This window comes from Engystomops pustulosus, chromosome 10, assembly GCF_040894005.1.
Source record: "Engystomops pustulosus chromosome 10, aEngPut4.maternal, whole genome shotgun sequence".
Classification (NCBI taxonomy): Eukaryota; Metazoa; Chordata; class Amphibia; order Anura; family Leptodactylidae; genus Engystomops; species Engystomops pustulosus.
The window spans coordinates 95,199,571-95,223,460 of record NC_092420.1 but is presented as its reverse complement, the minus strand read 5'-3'; the positions used below and the strand labels follow the sequence as shown (position 1 = coordinate 95,223,460).

The following is a 23,890-nucleotide window of genomic DNA, read 5'->3' as shown; positions in this document are numbered from 1 at the left end:
CCTGTACCATGTATCATCCATAACATGTGATATTATTACACTGCAGACATCCCGGCCCCTCCTGACCCTGTACCATGTATCATCCATTACATGTGATATTATTACACTGCAGACATCCCGGCCCCTCCTGACCCTGTACCATGTATCATCCATAACATGTGATATTATTACACTGCAGACATCCCGGCCCCTCCTGACCCTGCACCATGTATCATCCATAACATGTGATATTATTACACTGCAGACATCCCGGGCCCCTCCTCACCCTGTACCATGTATCATCCATAACATGTGATATTATTACACTGCAGACATCCCGGCCCCTCCTGACCCTGTACCATGTATCATCCATAACATGTGATATTATTACACTGCAGACATCCCGGCCCCTCCTGACCCTGTACCATGTATCATCCATTACATGTGATATTATTACACTGCAGACATCCCGGCCCCTCCTGACCCTGTACCATGTATCATCCATAACATGTGATAATATTACACTGCAGACATCCCAGCCCCTCCTGACCCTGTACCATGTATCATCCATTACATGTGATATTATTACACTGAGGACATCCCGGCCCCTCCTGACCCTGTACCATGTATCATCCATTACATGTGATATTATTACACTGCAGACATCCCGGCCCCTCCTGACCCTGTACCATGTATCATCCATAACATGTGATATTATTACACTGCAGTCATCCCAGTCCCTCCTGACCCTGTACCATGTATCATCCATAACATGTGATATTATTACACTGCAGACATCCCGGCCCCTCCTGACCCTGTACCATGTATCATCCATTACATGTGATATTATTACACTGTAGACATCCCGGCCCCTCCTGACCCTGTACCATGTATCATCCATAACGTGATATTATTACACTGCAGACATCCCGGCCCCTCCTGACCCTGTACCATGTATCATCCATAACATGAGATATTATTACACTGCAGACATCCCAGCCCCTCCTGACCCTGTACCATGTATCATCCATAACATGTGATATTATTACACTGCAGACGTCCCGGCTCCTCCTGACCCTGTACCATGTATCATCCATAACATGTGATATTATTACACTGCAGACATCCCAGCCTCTCCTGACCCTGCACCATGTATCATCCATAACGTGATATTATAACACTGCAGGCATCCCAGCCCCTCCTGACCCTGTACCATGTATTATCCATAACATGTGATATTATTACACTGCAGACATCCCGGCCCCTCCTGACCCAGTACCATGTATCATCCATAACATGTGATATTATTACACTGCAGACATCCCGGCCCCTCCTGACCCTGTACCATGTATCATCCATAACATATGATATTATTACACTGCAGACATCCCAGCCCCTCCTGACCCTGTTCCATGTACCATCCATAACATGTGATATTATTACACTGCAGACACCCCAGCCCCTCCTGACCCTGTACCATGTATTATTCATAACATATGATATTATTACACTGCAGACATCCCAGCCCCTCCTGACCCTGTACCATGTACCATCCATAACATGTGATATTATTACACTGCAGACATCCCTGACCCTCCTGACCCTGTACCATGTATCATCCATAACATGTGATATTATTACACTGCAGACATCCTAGCCCCTCCTGACCCTGTTCCATGTATCATCCATAACATGTGATATTATTACACAGCAGACATCCCGGCCCCTCCTGACCCTGTACCATGTATCATCCATAACATGTGATATTATTACACTGCAGACATCCAAGCCTCTCCTGACCCTGTACCATGTATCATCCATAACATGTGATATTATTACACTGCAGACATATCCGGGCTCCTCCTGACCCTGTACCATGTATCATCCATAACATGTGATATTATTACACTGCAGACATCCCAGCCCCTCCTTACCCTGTACCATGTATCATCCATAACATGTGATATTATTACATTGCAGATATCCCATCCCCTCCTGACCCTGTAACATGTATCATCCATAACATGTGATATTATTACACTGCAGACAGCCCGGCCCCTCCTGACCCTGTACCATGTATCATCCATAACATGTGATATTATTACACTGCAGACATCTCAGCCCCTCCTGACCCTGTAACATGTATCATTCATAACATGTGATATTATTACACTGCAGACATCCCGCCCCCTCCTGACCCTGTACCATGTATCATCCATACCATGTGATATTATTACACTGCAGATATCCCGGCCCCTCCTGACCCTGTACCATGTATCATCCATAACATGTGATATTATTACACTGCAGACATCTCAGCCCCTCTTGACCCTGTACCATGTATCATCCATAACATGTGATATTATTACACTGCAGACATCCCAGCCCCTCCAGACCCTGTACCATGTATCATCCATAACATGTGATATTATTACACTGCAGACATCCCGTCCCCTCCTGACCCTATACCATGTATCATCCATAACATGTGATATTATTACACTGCAGACATCTCAGCCCCTCCTGACCCTGTACCATGTATCATCCATAACATGTGATATTATTACACTGCAGACATCCCGGCCCCTCCAGACCCTGTACCATGTATCCTCCATAACATGTGATATTATTACACTGCAGACATCCCGGCCCCTCCTGACCCTGTACCATGTATCATTCATAACATGTGATATTATAACACTGCAGATATCCTGACTCCTCATGAGATCATTAGAAAGTTCTCTATACTGTCCAGTTATGTGTCTGTACATTGGAATTATATACTGTATCTCAGTGCACTGCATTTTTTCCGGTGACAACTATATAATGGAATCTGTCATTTTTGTTCCCCTGTATTCAGATATGAAGCAGCCATATATGACCATAGATCCTTATACCTCTATTCTCAGAGCTCCATTATTAGTAAATATGACCCATTGTATATTCTGGTAACTGCCATGTGACTTTCCATCGCCTGGCCGCAGCGGGTTCTGTTTTATTATGAAAACCTTGACATGGGGTTAATCATTTACAGGGTAACTTGCAGGTCTGTGTGCCATGACACTGAATTACAACAGTGCGCTGTCAGCTGGTGCTCAGTGAGGACGTGCAGAGCCTCAGCCATAGCAGCATGATCAGCCACACGCTCTGCAGCCAGGACCAGTCCAGGTAAGAGGGGACCCCCGAAAATGAGCAAAACAAAACGTTTTCCTCTGCATATAGAAGATTCTATTCTTCTTAAACCTTCATTTGTTTCTTCTTCTGATTCTTACTCTTATGTTTATCTTTCTTCATCGTCAGCTTTATCTTCTGCACCATCTTCTTCTGCTCCATCTTCTTCTACTCCATCTTCTTCTGCTCCATCTTCTTCTGCTCCATCTTCTTCTGCTCCATTTACTTCTGCTCCATCTACTTCTGCTTCATCCTCATCTGCTCCATCTACTTCTGCTCCATCTTCTTCTGCTCCATCTTCTTCTGCTCCATCTTCTTCTGCTCCATCTTCTTCTGCTCCATCTTCTTCTGCTTCATCTTCTTCTGCTTCATCTTCTTCTGCTCCATCTACTTCTGCTCCATCTTCTTCTGCTCCATCTTCTTCTGCTCCATCTTCTTCTGCTCCATCTTCTTCTGCTTCATCTTCTTCTGCTTCATCTTCTTCTGCTCCATCTACTTCTGCTCCATTTACTTCTGCTCCATCTACTTCTGCTTCATCTTCTTCTGCTCCATCTACTTCTGCTCCATCTTCTTCTGCTCCATCTTCTTCTGCTCCATCTTCTTCTGCTCCATCTTCTTCTGCTTCATCTTCTTCTGCTTTATCTTCTTCTGCTTCATCCTCTTCTGCTCCATCTTCTTCTGCTCCATCTACTTCTGCTCCATCTACTTCTGCTCCATCTTCTTCTGCTATATCTTCTTCTGCTTCATCTTCTTCTGCTTCATCTTCTTCTGCTCCATCTACTTCTGCTCCATCTACTTCTGCTCCATCTTCTTCTGCTCCATCTTCTTCTGCTCCATCTTCTTCTGCTCCATCTTCTTCTGCTTCATCTTCTTCTGCTTCATCTTCATCTGCTTCATCTTCTTCTGCTTCATCTTCATCTGCTCCATCTACTTCTGCTCCATCTACTTCTGCTCCATCTTCATCTGCTCCATCTTCATCTGCTCCATCTTCGTCTGCTCCATCTTCTTCTGCTTTATCTACTTCTGCTCCATCTTCTTCTGCTCCATTTTCTTCTGCTTCATCTCCTTCTGCTTCATCTTCTTCTGCTCCATCTTCTTCTGCTCCATCTTCTTCTGCTCCATCTTCTTCTGCTTTATCTACTTCTGCTCCATTTTCTTCTGCTTCATCTCCTTCTGCTTCATCTTCTTCTGCTCCATCTTCTTCTGCTCCATCTTCTTCTGCTCCATCTTCTTCTGCTTTATCTACTTCTGCTCCATCTTCTTCTGCTCCATCTTCTTCTGCTCCATCTTCTTCTGCTCCATCTTCTTCTGCTTCATCTTCTTCTGCTTCATCTTCATCTGCTTCATCTTCATCTGCTCCATCTACTTCTGCTCCATCTTCATCTGCTCCATCTTCATCTGCTCCATCTTCATCTGCTCCATCTTCGTCTGCTCCATCTTCGTCTGCTCCATCTTCTTCTGCTTTATCTACTTCTGCTCCATCTTCTTCTGCTCCATCTTCTTCTGCTTTATCTACTTCTGCTCCATTTTCTTCTGCTTCATCTCCTTCTGCTTCATCTTCTTCTGCTCCATCTTCTTCTGCTCCATCTTCTTCTGCTCCATTTTCTTCTGCTTCATCTCCTTCTGCTTCATCTTCTTCTGCTTTATCTACTTCTGCTCCATTTTCTTCTGCTTCATCTCCTTCTGCTTCATCTTCTTCTGCTCCATCTTCTTCTACTTCATCTTCTTCTGCTTCATCTTCTTCTGCTCCATCTTCTTCTGCTCCATCTTCTTCTGCTTTATCTACTTCTGCTCCATTTTCTTCTGCTTCATCTCCTTTTGCTTCATCTTCTTCTGCTCCATCTTCTTCTGCTCCATCTTCTTCTGCTTCATCTTCTTCTGCTCCATCTTCTTCGGCTCCATCTTCTTCTGCTCCATCTTCTTCTGCTCCATCTTCTTCTGCTCCATCTTCATCTTCTCCATCGTAACTTTCTTCTACTTTTGCTTTTTTTTTCTTTTGCTTCCTCTTCTTTTTCTTTATTCTTCTTTATTTTATTTCTTCGCCTTTCTTGTTTTGTTTCTGCTTATTCTATATCTTTTTTTCTGCTTCTTTTACTTTGCCTACCACTTCTTCAACTTTGTTGTCTCCTCATTTTACCTGCTTCTCTTTAATTCTGCTGTTTCATCTTGTTCTTTACTCTGCTTCTTCATTTGCATCTTCCATTGATATGTGCTGGTATCCAGCGTTCTTATAAATGGTGTCCCTCCAGTTTGGGTTTTCCCTTTTTTTGGGGGGGGGGGGGGGAGCTGGGGTTTCAATAAAGAATAGAAAAGAAACAACTAAACACACAGTGGCATAAATAGGAGAGACAGGGCCCTCTAGCAGGCTACTGCATGGGGCACCCCTTCCCACTTAGAAAATAATCATATTAGTATATTCACACATATAAATATGCTCATGTGCATCTACACATACATACAGTGCCATATGTAACATACTCACATACAGTGTTTACAGACACCATATACACATCACAGATACTTCATATACACAACACAGTATATGTTATATACATATTATACTGGGCAATATCCTTCATCCTGGTGGTAGATTTCCTTTTAAACGAAACATCATTGGAAAGTTATAACTAAACCGTTCAATCTCCACCGTGAAGCCCCTTAATGCTGCAGACACGTGGAGTGATGAAATTGTAACATAGTATCATGGCTGCTTTGTATGTTATGAGTGGGGGGTTCAGCAATGAAGCAAGACTGCAGTGCGGGTCCTATAGCTCCGCATGTTACTGGTTTACATCCGCATCATTTCCCTCTATCATAACAATCCCCTCACCCACTGCTGGTAAGTGATGCATAACACACAATCAATTATAGATGATAATAACATGTAAACCAGGAGTCGAGATTTGTGCCACATGTTTTTCTTGCATTCTGTATGTGAAATACAAATAAACACCTCTGCACATCTGTATGCCATTTCCAGGAACACTAAGATGTCTCCTAATATCCACTTTACAACAAGGTTTATAAAAATAGAATTAATCTACATGAAAAATGTAGTTACTTTTAAATACATGCCATAACTTATCCTGTGCTGATCCTGAGTTACATCCTGTATTATACCCCAGAGCTGCACTCACTATTCTTCTGCTGGTGCAGTCACTGTGTACATACATGACATTACTAATCCTGTACTGATCCTGAGTTACATCCTGTATTATACTCCAGATCTGCACTCACTATTCTGCTGCTGGTGCAGTCACTGTGTACATACATGACATTACTTATCCTGTACTGATCCTGAGTTACATCCTGTATTATACTCCAGAGCTGCACTCACTATTCTGCTGCTGGTGCAGTCACTGTGTACATACATGACATTACTTATCCTGTACTGATCCTGAGTTACATCCTGTATTATACTCCAGAGCTGCACTCGCTATTCTGCTGCTGGTGCAGTCACTGTGTACATACATGACATTACTTATCCTGTACTGATCCTGAGTTACATCCTGTATGATACCCCAGAGCTACACTCACTATTCTGCTGCTGGTGCAGTCACTGTGTACATACATGACATTACTTATCCTGTACTGATCCTGAGTTACATCCTCTATTATACCCCAGAGCTGCACTCACTATTCTGCTGCTGGTGCAGTCACTGTGTACATACATGACATTACTTATCCTGTACTGATCCTGAGTTACATCCTGTATGATACCCCAGAGCTACACTCACTATTCTGCTGCTGGTGCAGTCACTGTGTACATACATGACATTACTTATCCTGTACTGATCCTGAGTTACATCCTCTATTATACCCCAGAGCTGCACTCACTATTCTGCTGCTGGTGCAGTCACTGTGTACATACATGACATTACTTATCCTGTACTGATCCTGAGTTACATCCTCTATTATACCCCAGAGCTGCACTCACTATTCTGCTGCTGGTGCAGTCACTGTGTACATACATGACATTACTTATCCTGTACTGATCCTGAGTTATATCCTGTATTATACCTCAGAGCTGCACTCACTATTCTGCTGCTGGTGCAGTCACTGTGTACATACATGACATCACTTATCCTGTACTGATCCTGAGTTACATCCTGTATTATACCCCAGAGCTGCACTCACTATTCTGCTGCTGGTGCAGTCACTGTGTACATACATGACATTACTTATCCTGTACTGATCCTGAGTTACATCCTGTATTATACTCCAGAGCTACACTCACTATTCTGCTGCTGGTGCAGTCACTGTGTACATACATGACATTACTTATCCTGTACTGATCCTGAGTTACATCCTGTATTATACTCCAGAGCTGCACTCACTATTCTGCTGCTGGTGCAGTCACTGTGTACATACATGACATTACTTATCCTGTACTGATCCTGAGTTACATCCTGTATTATACCCCAGAGCTGCACTCACTATTCTGCTGCTGGTGCAGGCACTGTGTACATACATGACATTATTTATCCTGTACTGATCCTGAGTGGCCTACTGGAATAGATACAATCCTTTGTCAATGTATCTGATTTGAGATTATATTCAAGAAACAGGGAGCTCAGGATGAGCACATTTTCTGGTCTCTGACAGATATGGGGTGGAAGCTGTAGTGCTTTGATGATGTATATGGTATATAACAGACTGAGCAGCGAGGAAGCAGTTAACCTGACATTGTACACGTTGGCTGGAGCTGAATGAGGGCAGCAGTGTTGGTAAACTGCACGCGCTGGTTTATCAGATTCTAGGTCACTGGGTTTTCTTGCTTTATCTCAGATTTTTCTTCTATCTGTGTATACAGAGGCCTTTGAACCAGGCAGCAGCACTCCCCTCTCATAAAGCGCAGCCACGTTTTCCACTCACTAGTGACAGCGTTCATAGTGCAGGAGAGAGACGTGGAGGCCAGATACAGACTGACAAGGAGGTGTGTGCATACAGGGCGCTATATGGGCGACGTCATACAGGAGCCATATATACAGGAATATATACAGTATATACAGAAACTTCACATGACAATAAATATGTGATGACAAGGAGAACGCACCCATGCGCTATTTATATGATTATATTATTACTAATTTTGATACATTTTTTGTATTATTATACATGTCTTACCTGCGCATTGTTATTTTACTAATAGTAGTATTTGAAGAATAATATTTCTAATTGTTACTAATCAGTACAATTATATTTCCAGGTGTTGCACATTTGACAAAGCAGAAATGTTCCTCCAAAGAAACAACAGCAGAAATTTCCCTCCAACAAACCTCACAGTGAGTATAAAGAGGATTTAGGTGATGCAGAAAGAGTGACCTGTGTGGGGCAGCGCCATATATTCCCTACTGGCCATGTGTGGTACTGCGGCTTACTGCAGCTGTCACCTAAAAATCGGGCAGAGCTTTGTGTAGTACCGACATAGTACAATGCTGTTTCCACCTGCCCATGCACCGCAGCTACTTCTGCTGGAATGGCAGGAGCAGTGGCGTAACTAGGAGAGAAGACAGGGCCCCCTAGCAGCTGCATGGGGCCCCCCTTCCCACTTAAAAAATATACATATTAGAATACTCACATATGCAAGTTACAATCACACACATATATATATATATATATATATATATATACAATCATGTGCACATACACATACATACAGTGCCATATGCAACATACTCACATACAGTGTATACAGACACCATATACACATCACAGATACTGCAGTATGTGTAGGTGGGCGGCACAGTAGAAAAGGGGTTCAACCCGATGGGTGCAGGCCACGGCAGGTCCGATCCAAGACCGCTATGTTACAATATCCAACCAAAGAAGCAGCAGCACTCCACGTCAGAGTTCAAAGGTGTTTATTCACCAGGTGAAAGGAAAGCAACGTTTCAGCTAACTCAATGTAGCTATTTTCAAGCATGCTTGAAAATAGCTACATTGAGTTAGCTGAAACGTTGCTTTCCTTTCACCTGGTGAATAAACACCTTTGAACTCTGACGTGGAGTGCTGCTGCTTCTTTGGTTGGATATTGTATCACAGATACTGCATATATACATCACAGTATATGTTACATACATATTATACTGGACAATGTACAGTACAATATAGATATAATGGTGCACATCCTCCATTCTTTATTGTGTCAGGTCGGATGACGGGGCCCCCCGACACTGTGGGCCCCATAGCGGCTGCTATGGCTGCTACCGCTGTAGTCACGCCCCTGGCCAGGAAAAAAAAATACATTTAAGTTGTGCAAACATAAAACATGCAAAGATATGTTAAAAAACCTCTGTGTTTTGTACAGGGAGGCCCCGGGTTACGTACAAGATAGGTCCCATAGGTTTGTTCTTAAGTTGAATTTGTATGCAAGTCGAAACTGTAGATTTTATAATTGTAGATCCAGACATTTTTTTTGTCCCAGTGACAATTGGAGTTTCAAAATTTTTTGCTGTAATTGGGCCAAAAATTATCAATAAAATACAGATCAGTACAGACTCCTTACAGCGGATCATTGCAGTCTGGGGCTATAGTAAAGCATCCAGAAAGGTCACAGAGGTCACAGTGGGCAGAGAGGTCCGTCTGTAACTAGGGGTCGTCTGTAAGTCGGGTGTCCTTAAGTAAGGGACTGTCTGTATATTGTATCCAATATGGTGCACAGTTAGCCACTCCAGTCAGACTTATCAGCATCCAGATTCCTGCTCGTGGGACATAACCTGTATACAAATTTTTAATGCAAAATGTGCACATCCCCTCCCACATACAGCGGAGCCTCCAATAAATCTGAAATATACAAAATGTAACCCTCAATTTTCCAGGAGACTCCTAAAAGCCGTCACAGTCGCTTCCACAGTGACCTGAGCTGCCCGGTGTGCCTCCAGACTGCCACGTCCCCGGTGGAGACCAACTGCGGCCATCTATTCTGCGGTGAGTCAGCGGCTCCTACAATCATCACACCTCTTTATTCGCATTGTCACCGGTCATTAAATTGGGCTGAAAGACAGTAAATTTTATATGTAGCAATTATAAGATTAGGGAATAGTGGATTATTGTCAGAATGGAAACCCAACCTTAGTGACAGGATCAATAAAATGATGAAAAATATGTGATCACTTCTAGAACAACAATCACCCCATGCGTTCACACCTGCAGGTTTTTCATACATGGGACCTGTCATGCACCCTCTGCAGCCGCGATATGGTTGGTCAGGTTCAGAGCAGTTTCAATGCTGGCATTGGTCCGTGAACCATGGGCCATGTAGATCCTGTGTCATGAACTGACAACACTGCTGGGGACGAGTTTCCTTACATCATAGTGATATATGATGCAAGGAATCCCTGCTCCCCAGCTGACACTGTAATCATGCTAACAGTACTGGCGCTGCTGTTTAGTGAAGAAACGGGGACTCCTTGCATCATATATCACTTTGATGTAAGGAGCCCATTACCAACGCTGTTGGCAGTCCATGATACAGGACTCCACACGGCCCAGGGTTCAGGGACTGACCCCGGCACTGAAACTGCTCTAAATCTGCCAATCCCAGGACACCTAATGCATGACAGATACATAGGGGCACATTTACTTACCTGGTCCATTCGCGCTCCAGCGGAGGCTTCTCGGACGAGCGTTCGGGTCTTCCGGCGATTCATGACGGTCCTGCGCCCAATGTCCACCAGGTGTCGCTGCTGCGCTGAGGTCCGCCGAGTTGCGTCGGAGTTCACTGATCTCTTCCTGGTGCATGTGAGTATGGCCCGTGCGACCATTTTTTTGTTTTAAATGCGGCGGTTTTTCCGAATCCGTCAGGTTACCGTTCGGCCACGCCCCCCGATTTCCGTTGCGTGCATGCCAGCGCCGATGCGCCACAATCCGATCGCGTGCGCCAAAAACTTGGGGCAATTCAGGGGAAATCGGCGCAAATCGGAAATATTCATGTAACACATCGGGAAAACGTGAATCGGGCCCTTAGTAAATGACCCCCAATGTGTCTCCAGCCTAAATCCATTCCAGAAAATACGGCTGATACATGGCCTGTGACTCCTGTGCAGGAACCTGGACTCTCAGCATCACGACCATGTATGATGCCAGGAGTCCCTGCTGCTGTATGGGACAGTAATTCTGGAGGGAGTCCTATTATACATCATACATCACCATGATGCTGGAGGTCCAGGATTCTGAATGGTGTTGAGATAGGGATATATAGCCGACATACAACTGAACAAGGACACTTCAACCTGGCCTGGGGGCTTCTCATGGGACATCAAAACTCTTGCAAAGTGAGGATTAGAGTGCGAGGCTTCAAAGCTTTGAGTATTAGGGAAAGTAGAGCTCATTCCCTGTGTATGTAATATATTCCAATCTTTGTAATAAAGTAACATCTTGGACCTTCAAAATGGAAACAAAATTCCAATACAAAGATCCAGTGTGAGCCAATAGTGAAGCTCCCTGGACCTGTCCACCCCCTGGACTCCCCTCCTCCTGTAGGGACTTGCAGAATTGGGACAATTGTCAGAGCAGAGGCATCAGTCACTACAAACACCGCGCAAAGTGACAATGACCGAGAGATTATCCTAATCTGGGAGTTTTTATTTTTAATGGAAAAAGTCATGGCAGCAAATCAAAGACATCTGTATGTAATACACAACGCGAATACTGAGAGGCAATGAATCTCCGGATCGCATTCAGCTCCTAATAATGTGACATGAGGAAGACAAGTCATCTCTGACAGGTCTCTCCATCACAAACACAAAGCTAGATAGGAGGGAATCAGCAGCAGAATAGTGAGCGCAGCTCTGGAAGATAACATAGTAACCATAACTAGACGGGAAGGGGTCTCTTATTTACAAAGACATAGAGAATGCTGAGGAGTTCTAGTGTGTGGATCTTATCATGTTTGCCAATGTCACTGTCACGTAAATAAACATGACCCTTAACTGAGATTTGGAAATATTCATGTATTACAACATCAACGTTACTTAGTCTATTCTGAGCCAGTTCTGTAGAAACATTTAACATTTACACCTTGTATTATACCCCAGAGCTGCACTCACTATTCTGCTGCTGGTGCAGTCACTGTGTACATACATGGCATTACTTATCCTGTACTGATCCTGAGTTACATCCTGTATTATACTCCAGAGCTGCACTCACTATTCTGCTGCTGGTGCAGTCACTGTGTACATACATGACATTACTTATCCTGTACTGATCCTGAGTTACATCCTGTATTATTCCCCAGAGCTGCACTCACTATTCTGCTGCTGGTGCAGTCACTGTATATACATGACATTACTTATCCTGTACTGATCCTGAGTTACATCCTGTATTATACTCCAGAGCTGCTCTCACTATTCTGCTGCTAGTGCAGTCACTGTGTACATACATGACATTACTTATCCTGTACTGATCCTGAGTTACATCCTGTATTATACTCCAGAGCTGCACTCACTATTCTGCTGCTGCTGTCACTGTGTACATACATGACATTACTTATCCTGTACTGATCCTGAGTTACATCCTGTATTATACTCCAGAGCTGCACTCACTATTCTGCTGCTGCTGCTGTCACTGTGTACATACATGACATTACTTATCCTGTACTGATCCTGAGTTACATGGGGAGGAGGGATAGGGGGGACACTATCACTCGCTGCAATCACTTCTGAGCAGAAGTAGGAGGTCATTGTGTCCTGCAGCAGTGGTTGATGATCTGGAGCTCAGGTTCTGCATCCTATCAATCACTGTGTCAACAATGGCTGTATCATGTAATGATGACTCAGTTAACTGTCTAGCAGCAGCTAAAGGGTTAACAACTTATCTTCTCCATTTACTTTTGCATTGCATCACCTGAGACCTGTGGTGTTTGGCGCCATGCCCGGTCATCTCTGGCCTAAAATAAAGGGAGATTGTGACCCAAAAAGTTTTCATTCAACCTTCATCTGCTATTTTAAACCTTCTGCTTTGTTTTGGCATTGATGGGGCAGTAGGTGAGAGCAGCCTTATGCCCCCTGCTGGTGGACAGGCAGTCCTGCATGATAGATGCTATGGATGAGGATGTGCACACACATGTATATGGTAAAGACTGGGGATTGTGGATGATTATATTCACTGATAGCAAACAGAGAGTTACACACATGTAAAGCAATGGCTGAACACTGGGCAGATGTATGGTGATATATACTGGTGACAGCACACTGCAGCTGTGTCCACTATGGAAAGTCACCCTGTGTGTATCTGGCCTAAAGATATTGTGGACCCATACAATACAATTTGTATGTAACATTTTAGCCTGAAACAGAAAAAAGGAAGGATAGAAAGATAGATAGATGATAATTAGATATGAGAGAAATATGAGATAGATAGATATGAGATAGATAGATAGATAGATAGATAGATAGATAGATAGATAGATATGAGATAGATAGATAGATATGAGATAGATAGATAGGAGATAGATAGGAGATAGATAGATAGATAGGAGATAGATAGGAGATAGATATATAGGAGATAGATAGATAGATAGATAGATAGATAGATAGATAGATAGATAGATAGATAGAAAGATAGATAGGAGATAGATATGAGATAGATAGATAGATAGATAGATAGATATGAGATAGATAGATAGATAGATATGAGATAGATAGATATGAGATAGATAGATAGATAGATAGATAGATAGATAGATAGATAGATAGATAGATAGATAGATAGATAGATAGATAGGAGATAGATAGATAGATAGATATGAGATAGATAGATAGATATGAGATAGATAGATATGAGATAGATAGATAGATAGATAGATAGATAGATAGATAAATAGATAGATAAGAGATAGATAGGAGATAGATAGATAGATAGATAGATAGGAGATAGATAGATAGATGGATAGATAGATAGATAGATAGATAGATAGATAGATAGATAGGAGATAGATAGATAGATAGATAGATAGGAGATAGATAGATAGATAGATAGATAGATAGATAGATAGATAGGAGATAGATAGATAGATAGATAGATAGATAGATAGGAGATAGATAGATAGATAGATAGATAGATAGATAGATAGATAGGAGATAGATAGGAGATAGATAGATAGATAGATAGATAGATAGATAGATATGAGATAGATAGATAGATAGATAGATAGATAGATAGGAGATAGATAGATAGGAGATAGATAGATAGGAGATAGATAGATAGATAGGAGATAGATAGATAGATAGATAGATAGATAGATAGATAGAAGATAGATAGATAGATAGATAGATAGATAGATAGATAGGAGATAGATAGATAGATAGATAGATAGGCGATAGATAGATAATAGATGCAGTCACGGTGTAGATAATGTATGTAGTGTGGTGCTGTGTGCTGGAGCAGCTGGACCTCCATCCTCAGGAAATGCCCGGGGTCTGGCGCACCGCCGCCTCATTACAACAAACAATAACCTGCTGCCGATGACAGGGACGGGCGCGTCGCCAAGTGAATAAGTCATTGTATACCTTAAAATACTGTCACAAATCGTGAGCAGGAAACGTCCGGAGCGATGTGTGCCGATTCCTGCTCAGCTGCCCTTTCATTTTCACATTCATCCTAAAACACATGTCCAGGAAACCGACAGGAAACCCCCAGCACAAATATGTATTCATGTAACTATCACCCCCATCCTCCAGGACACCTGCACACTGCCGGGGCTGCGGGTACTCACATCCCTCACTATCTGCCCTGTGCAAAGCTCTGGACAAATCTACATTATTTCATTTACTCTAATTATAACTACACTCACCGGCCACTTTATTAGGTCCACCTGTCCAACTGCTCGTTAACACTTAATTTCTAATCAGCCAATCACATGGCGGCAGTGCATTTAGGCATGTAGACATGGTCAAGACAATCTCCTGCAGTTCTCCCGAGCATCAGTATGGGGAAGAAAGGTGATTTGTGGCCTGTGAACGTGGCATGGTTGTTGGTGCCAGAAGGGCTGGTCTGAGTATTTCAGAAACTGCTGATCTACTGGGATTTTCACGCACAACCATCTCTAGGGTTTACAGAGAATGGTCCGAAAAATAAAAAACATCCAGTGAGCAGCAGTTCTGTGGGCGGAAATGCCTTGTTGATGCCAGAGGTCAGAGGAGAATGGGCAGACTGGTTCGAGCTGATAGAAAGGCAACAGTGACTCAAATCGCCACCCGTTACAACCAAGGTAGGCAGAAGAGCATCTCTGAACGCACAGTACGTCCAACTTTGAGGCAGATGGGCTACAGCAGCAGAAGACCACACCGGGTGCCACTCCTTTCAGCTAAGAACAGGAAACGGAGGCTAGTAGAAGACAGTAGAAGATTGGAAAGACGTTGCCTGGTCTGATGAGTCTCGATTTCTGCTGCGACATTCGGATGGTAGGGTCAGAATTTGGTACAACAACATGAAAGCATGGATCCATCCTGCCTTGTATCAGCGGCTCAGGCTGGTGGTGGTGGTGTCATGGATCCATCCTGCCTTGTATCAGCGGCTCAGGCTGGTGGTGGTGGTGTCATGGATCCATCCTGCCTTGTATCACCGGCTCAGGCTGGTGGTGGTGGTGTCATGGATCCATCCTGCCTTGTATCAGCGGTTCAGGCTGGTGGTGCTGGTGTCATGGATCCATCCTGCCTTGTATCAGCGGGTCAGGCTGGTGGTGGTGTCATGGATCCATCCTGCCTTGTATCAGCGGCTCAGGCTGGTGGTGCTGGTGTCATGGATCCATCCTGCCTTGTATCAGCGGGTCAGGCTGGTGGTGCTGGTGTCATGGATCCATCCTGTCTTGTATCAGCGGGTCAGGCTGGTGGTGGTGGTGTCATGGATCCATCCTGCCTTGTATCAGCGGCTCAGGCTGGTGGTGGTGGTGTCATGGATCCATCCTGCCTTGTATCAGCTGGTCAGGCTGGTGGTGCTGGTGTCATGGATCCATCCTGCCTTGTATCAGCGGGTCAGGCTGGTGGTGGTGGTGTCATGGATCCATCCTGCCTTGTATCAGCGGGTCAGGCTGGTGGTGGTGGTGTCATGGATCCATCCTGCCTTGTATCAGCGGCTCAGGCTGGTGGTGGGGGTGTCATGGATCCATCCTGCCTTGTATCAACGGCTCAGGCTGGTGGTGGTGGTGTCATGGATCCATCCTGCCTTGTATCAGCGGCTCAGGCTGGTGGTGGGGGTGTCATGGATCCATCCTGCCTTGTATCAACGGCTCAGGCTGGTGGTGGTGGTGTCATGGATCCATCCTGCCTTGTATCAGCGGGTCAGGCTGGTGGTGGTGGTGTCATGGATCCATCCTGCCTTGTATCAGCGGGTCAGGCTGGTGCTGGTGGTGTCATGGATCCATCCTGCCTTGTATCAGCAGGTCAGGCTGGTGGTGGTGGTGTCATGGATCCATCCTGCCTTGTATCAGCGGGTCAGGCTGGTGGTGGTGGTGTCATGGATCCATCCTGCCTTGTATCAGCGGCTCAGGCTGGTGGTGCTGGTGTCATGGATCCATCCTGCCTTGTATCAGCGGCTCAGGCTGGTGGTGGTGGTGTCATGGATCCATCCTGCCTTGTATCAGCGGCTCAGGCTGGTGGTGGTGGTGTCATGGATCCATCCTGCCTTGTATCAGCGGGTCAGGCTGGTGGTGGTGGTGTCATGGATCCATCCTGCCTTGTATCAGCGGGTCAGGCTGGTGGTGGTGGTGGTGTCATGGATCCATCCTGCCTTGTATCAGCGGGTCAGGCTGGTGGTGGTGGTGTCATGGATCCATCCTGCCTTGTATCAGCGGCTCAGGCTGGTGGTGGTGGTGTCATGGTGTCTTTGGGCCCCTTGGTACAACGCCACAGCCTACCTGAGTATTGTTGCTGACCATGTCCATCCCTTTATGAGCACAATGTACCCTGTAACATCTGATGGCTACTTTCAGCAGGATAATGCGCCATGTCATAAAGCTGGAAGCATTTCAGACTGGTTTCTTGAACATGACAATGAGGTCACTGGACACAAATGGCTCCACAGTCACCAGATCTCAATCCAATAGAGCATCTTTGGGATGTGGTGGAACGGGAGATTCGCATCATGGATGTGCAGCCGACAAAATCTGCGGCAACTGTGTGATGCCATCATGTCACTATGGAGCAAAATCTCTGAGGAGCTTCCAGCACCTTGTTGTATCTATGCCACGAGTAATTGAGGCAGTTCTGAAGGCAAAAGGGGGTCCAACCCGTTACTAGCATGGTGTACCTAATAAAGTGGCCGGTGAGTGTATATGGGAGACTGTCAGCAGGTATGACCATACAGACTGCAGCCAGTGTTATGTACTGTCCCTGGAGAGATGTGTAATCAGACCTTTGTGTATGTTGTTAGTAGCAGCAGGACTGTGATATATGGATTTATATTCCAGGACAGTAGCTTCTCCAAGTGCACTGGGGGGGGGGGGGGGGGAGGGGTGTCCTCACACTGCTGTGCTCTCTGCAGACAATGTTAGGTATTGTCCCTGGAGAGATGTGGAATCTGAACTTTGTGTATGTTGTTAGTAGCAGCAGGACTGTGATATATGGATTTATATTCCAGGACAGTAGCTTCTCCAAGTGCACTGGGGGGGGGGGGGGGGAGGGGTGTCCTCACACTGCTGTGCTCTCTGCAGACAATGTTAGGTATTGTCCCTGGAGAGATGTGGAATCTGAACTTTGTATATGTTGTTAGTAGCAGCAGGACTGTGATATATGGATTTATATTCCAGGATTGTAGCTTCTCCAAGTGCACTGGGGGGGGGGGGGGTGTCCTCACACTGCTGTGCTCTGTGCAGACAGTGTTAGGTATTGTCCCTGGAGAGATGTGTATTTTTACATCTGTTTTTGTTGCTAATCGCAGTAGGACTGTGAAAAATCAATTTCTGTTCAAAGAAAGTTGGTTCTCCCATTGCACTGGGGGGTCCTTACACTGCTGTGCTCTGTGCTTTCTGAAGTCATTACTAGGTATTATTACTCCTGGAGAGATCTGCACACTTGCTTATGTTGTTAGTAGCAGCAGAACTGTGATATATGGATTCATATTTTAGGATTCTAGCCTCTCCAAGCGGGCGGTTTCTTTACACTACTGTGCTCTGTGCTCTCTGTATTGAGCTGTTCCATAGTCCCTCACCTGTACTGAAAGGGTATAGTAGGTGTGACGTTGGATACTCCAGCACTTACATCACAGGTGAGTGACTGTGGAGAAGCTCAGTTGAGAAAGTTAAGAGCACAGAAGTGTTAGAACAACATAGACAATTGTATATGCTGATAACACAAAGCACAGCAGTGTGAGGACACGCCCACAATGCACTTGGAAGAATTTACATTCCTGGAATATAAATTCATATTTCACAGTCCTGCTGCTACTAACAACATACACAAAGGTCTCTGCAGGGACACTATGTACATAAAACTGGCTGCAGAGATCACAAAGCACAGCAGTGTGAGGACATATATCCAGCAGAGAAGGTAAACTTCTAGAATGTATATCCATATTTCACAATCCTGCTGCTACTAACAACATACACAAAGGTCTCTGCAGGGACACTATGTACATAAAACTGGCTGCAGAGATCACAGAGCACAGCAGTGTGAGGACATGTATCCAGCAGAGAAGGTAAACTTCTAGAATGTATATCCATATTTCACAATCCTGCTGCTACTAACAACATACACAAAGGTCTCTGCAGGGACACTATGTACATAAAACTGGCTGCAGAGATCACAGAGCACAGCAGTGTGAGGACATGTATCCAACAGAGAAGGTAAACTTCTAGAATGTATATCCATATTTCACAATCCTGCTGCTACTAACAACATACATGAGGTATTATTGGTGGCTACCTCTTGCACTGTTGAAGCCAATCACATTTTTGATAACCTATAGACCCAGGTCCATTCATTAGAGCTACAATGTAGAGTAGCGGGATATTGGGTGACATTTCCCTAAATCTCATCACCCGCAGGTGTTTACATGTCAGTATATTCAACATTTGCAAAGTCAAGTGGTAACATAATGAATATATAATTGTACTATAGTTCTGCAGACACAAGTTGTAATATGGATCTTTCCTTGCACCCACTAGGACCCTGTCTCATAGAGTACTGGAAGCACGACCCCTGGTTGGGAGCCATCAGCTGCCCCCTCTGCAGACAAAAGGTACCAGAACTTTACTGATCCATCATCCTATAACCCAGATAGCGCAGGCTCATACTGAACACCTCGCTGCTCTCACCCTATAGGTGCACATGCTCTATGATGATCTCTGTGAGCTGCAGCAGCCAGATAAGAGCAGCAGGACCGTCCTCCAAGACATCAGACAATACAACAATCGCTTCTCCGGCAAACCTCGACCGGTGAGTATAAGATCGCTCTATACCAAGGATTCATAACTGAGATTTTGTCTGATTTGTCTCATAATATTTTAGATTAGGGATTAGAGATCCATTATTCTTATACAAAGATCCAAATCCTCTTTATAGGCAGTGAGATACATTATGACATTCTGTCTGCTTGCAGCCACCACTAGGGGGAGCTAAGGAATTCAATATAGAAAGATTTATCATTGAGATCAAAGGGAATGTATGATATAATATATAAATCTAATAATCTATAAAATATACAATATATAATCCCACTCTGTAAAATGAAGTACAGGATAATGATGCATATCATATAACACCACTGTATGTAATATAACACTACTGTATAAAACATACCACTGCTGTATACACTGTAACACTGCTGTATATAATATAACACTGCTGTATATAATATAACACTACTGTATATAACACCACTATATACAATATAACACTACTGTATATAATATAACACTGCTGTATACAATATAACACTACTATATATAATATAACACTGCTGTATATAATATAACAATGCTGTATATAATATAACACTGCTGTATATAATATAACACTACTGTATATAACACTACTGTATATAACACCACTATATACAATATAACACTACTGTATATAATATAACACTGCTGTATACAATATAACACTACTGTATATAATATAACACTGCCGTATATAATATAACACTACTGTATATAATATAACACTGCCGTATATAATATAACACTACTGTATATAATATAACACTGCTGTATACAATATAACACTACTATATATAATATAACACTGCTGTATATAATATAACAATGCTGTATATAATATAACACTGCTGTATATAATATAACACTACTGTATATAACACTACTGTATATAACACCACTATATACAATATAACACTACTGTATATAATATAACACTGCTGTATACAATATAACACTACTGTATATAATATAACACTGCCGTATATAATATAACACTACTGTATATAACACCACTATATACAATATAACACTACTGTATATAATATAACACTGCTGTATACAATATAACACTACTGTATATAATATAACACTGCTGTATACAATATAACACTACTGTATATAATATAACACTGCTGTATACAATATAACACTACTGTATATAACACCACTATATACAATATAACACTACTGTATATAATATAACACTGCTGTATATAATATAACACTACTGTATATAACACCACTGTATATAATATAACACCACTGTATATAATATAACAATGCTGTATACAATATGACACTACTATATATAATACAACACTACTGTATACATTGTAACACTACTATATATAACACCACTGTATATAATATAACACTACTGTATACATTGTAACACTACTATATATAACACTACTGTATATAATATAACACTACTGTATATAACACCACTATATACAATATAACACTACTGTATATAATATAACACTGCTGTATACAATATAACACTGCCGTATATAATATAACACTACTGTATAGAATATAACACTACTGTATATAATATAACACTACTGTATATAACACTACTATATATAACACTACTGTATATAATATAACACTACTGTATATAATATAACACTACTGTATATAACACTACTATATATAACACTACTGTATATAATATAACACTACTGTATATAACACCACTATATATAATATAACACTACTGTATATAATATAACACTACTGTATAGAATATAACACTACTGTATACATTGTAACACTACTATATATAATATGACACTGCTGTATATACTGTAACACTACTATATATAATATAACACTGCTGTATAGACTGTAACACTGCTGTATACAATATAACACCACTATATATAACACTGCTGTATACACTGTAACACTGCTGTATACAATATAACACCACTGTCTGTATATAATATGACACTGCTGTATATACTGTAACACTACTATATATAATATAACACTGCTGTATAGACTGTAACACTGCTGTATACAATATAACACCACTATATATAACACTGCTGTATACAATATAACACCACTGTCTGTATATAATATGACACTGCTGTATATACTGTAACACTACTATATATAATATAACACTGCTGTATAGACTGTAACACTGCTGTATACAATATAACACCACTATATATAACACTGCTGTATACACTGTAACACTGCTGTATACAATATAACACCACTGTCTGTATATAATATGACACTGCTGTATATACTGTAACACTACTATATATAATATAACACTGCTGTATAGACTGTAACACTGCTGTATACAATATAACACCACTATATATAACACTGCTGTATACAATATAACACCACTGTCTGTATATAATATGACACTGCTGTATATACTGTAACACTACTATATATAATATAACACTGCTGTATAGACTGTAACAATGCTGTATATAATATAACACTACTATATATAACACTGCTGTATACACTGTAACACTACTATATATAATATAACACTACTGTATATAACACCACTGTATATAATATAACACTGCTGTATATACTGTAACACTACTATATATAATATAACACTACTGTATATAACACCACTGTATATAATATAACACTGCCGTATACATTGTAACACTGGTTTCCATCTTTCTCTCCCCTACTTGTAGCTCTCGGACTATCTGTACGACCTGCCGTCCCTCTTACACCTGGCCCTGCGGAGGGTCTTCACAATGGGGGGACTTGTGTGGATCTTCTGTCTCCGGATTGTCATCTGCTTGTTTGGTGCCATCATGTGCTTGTCTTCTCCCTTTGATGTCATCTCGGACCCCCTGTGTGGTGTCCTCAGCACCATTGATGACCTGGTTGTGATTTTTCTTCTCCTGATCTGTATGATGAACATCTCCCAGCAGTTCGGGTCGGAGGGGATGACCATGGTCCATACGGCCACACAGAGCGTCTTATCAGAGTCCTGACCGGACCATAGACCTGCATACGACGGGACTCTGCACAGATGTTACATAACCTTCCGTGATAATCGCAACAACTAACCATCACCGGATTTTCGGCCCATTTCTACATATGTACATTTACAGGGACGCTACATTTGGGGTCTACTGTTCCCCTGTATCATGGAGAGACTTTACATGGTACCTCAGCGGGATCACTCACGGTCCTGACCAATGGCAGATGTGTCTGATAGCGGTGCTATCATTTTAACGGCTGCTGATGTTAGGTGTACCGCCCCTTTAAGTGACATTTATTGATACATTGTATTTGTACCGTAAGAATGGGGATCCTGTAAATATGGCGTCCGCTGGGCGTCCGGAATGACTTTATATTTGTAACAATATTTATTTTGCATAAGTTACATATTGTACCTAAAATTTATGTTTTTTGCAATAAAAACGTGTTAATTTTGTCAGCCGTCTTCTGGATTTGCACCGATTTGTGTCCTAGGCTCACCAGACTGTATCCATGGTTACAGACTACAAACTAATTCTGTGTAGTCGGATAATGTACACATAAGAGGAGACTGTGGGAAGGGAGTAACATATGAACGGGATCAGGATCAAATACTACAGCAGTCACTCACCCCCTCTACTCAAGTGCACTGGGAGCATATTAATCCTTACACTGCTGTGCTCTGTGCTCTCTGCAATGAAAAGCTTCACAGTCCCTGACCTCAACCTTAGGGACTGCTGTAGTATTCAACCAGAAACCTTCCACAGCTACAAAGGCCACTGTCTGTAGGAAAGCCTAATGCAGAGAGATAACAGCACAGCAGTGTGAGGACATGCTTTCTGCTCTATCTTGCCCATCTAGTCTTCATCAGTCCAACAGACCGGTCATTTTGTTAGTTTGATCCCATCCAGGTCGATTCTTGAGACAACTATAACTTATCACAGCATTGCTGTAAAGAGAGGTGCATCACGTCTGATTTTACTGATGTGTGCCCCTAGTGGAGAGTATGAGAACTGCAATAATGTGCTATTTACTTTCCATGGAGAGTAAAGAGTAAAAGAGGTGGAGGTCTGGCCCCTGGGGCCCCCATTACTCCTGTTTGCGGAGGAGAGGAGGATACATACACATTGTCCCTTAGATGACCGGAGACATGTGCCCCTTGTTCTCAGAATGAGTGGGGGTCCCGGAGGGGTCTTCCTGCAGTTGTTATATGTACTCCAGAGCTTAACCCCTAGTTGTACTGTTTGTCTTTACCCCCTGACCCCCTGGTGGGACCCCGCTGAGCGTCTGGGCATCCTGTGCACATTCTAATCCTGCACAAAGGGAAGAGACACCTGCTGTTTGCTGAGAGCTGCCGATGACATTCACATATAA

The 23,890-nt window shown here is 42.8% G+C and overlaps 1 protein-coding gene across 4 annotated transcripts in view; it reads left to right on the top strand.

Annotated features, from left to right (window-relative positions):
- Positions 1 to 22,976, top strand: part of LOC140105009 (E3 ubiquitin-protein ligase RNF170-like) — a 31,535-nt gene extending 8,559 nt beyond the window's left edge. For 2 of the 4 annotated variants that reach the window (XM_072128849.1, XM_072128850.1), the window contains exons 2-7: positions 3,014 to 3,147; positions 8,360 to 8,435; positions 9,972 to 10,080; positions 19,253 to 19,326; positions 19,410 to 19,523; positions 22,222 to 22,976. In XM_072128849.1, coding sequence (XP_071984950.1) covers positions 3,110 to 3,147; positions 8,360 to 8,435; positions 9,972 to 10,080; positions 19,253 to 19,326; positions 19,410 to 19,523; positions 22,222 to 22,527 — 717 coding nt within the window. In that variant the 5' untranslated portion in view covers positions 3,014 to 3,109 and the 3' untranslated portion in view covers positions 22,528 to 22,976. Of the gene's footprint in view, positions 1 to 3,013; positions 3,148 to 7,977; positions 8,087 to 8,359; positions 8,436 to 9,971; positions 10,081 to 19,252; positions 19,327 to 19,409; positions 19,524 to 22,221 lie in introns of those variants that run through there. The other 2 variants (XM_072128852.1, XM_072128851.1) reach the window with 2 other exon arrangements.
- The last annotated feature ends 914 nt before the right edge of the window (positions 22,977 to 23,890 follow it).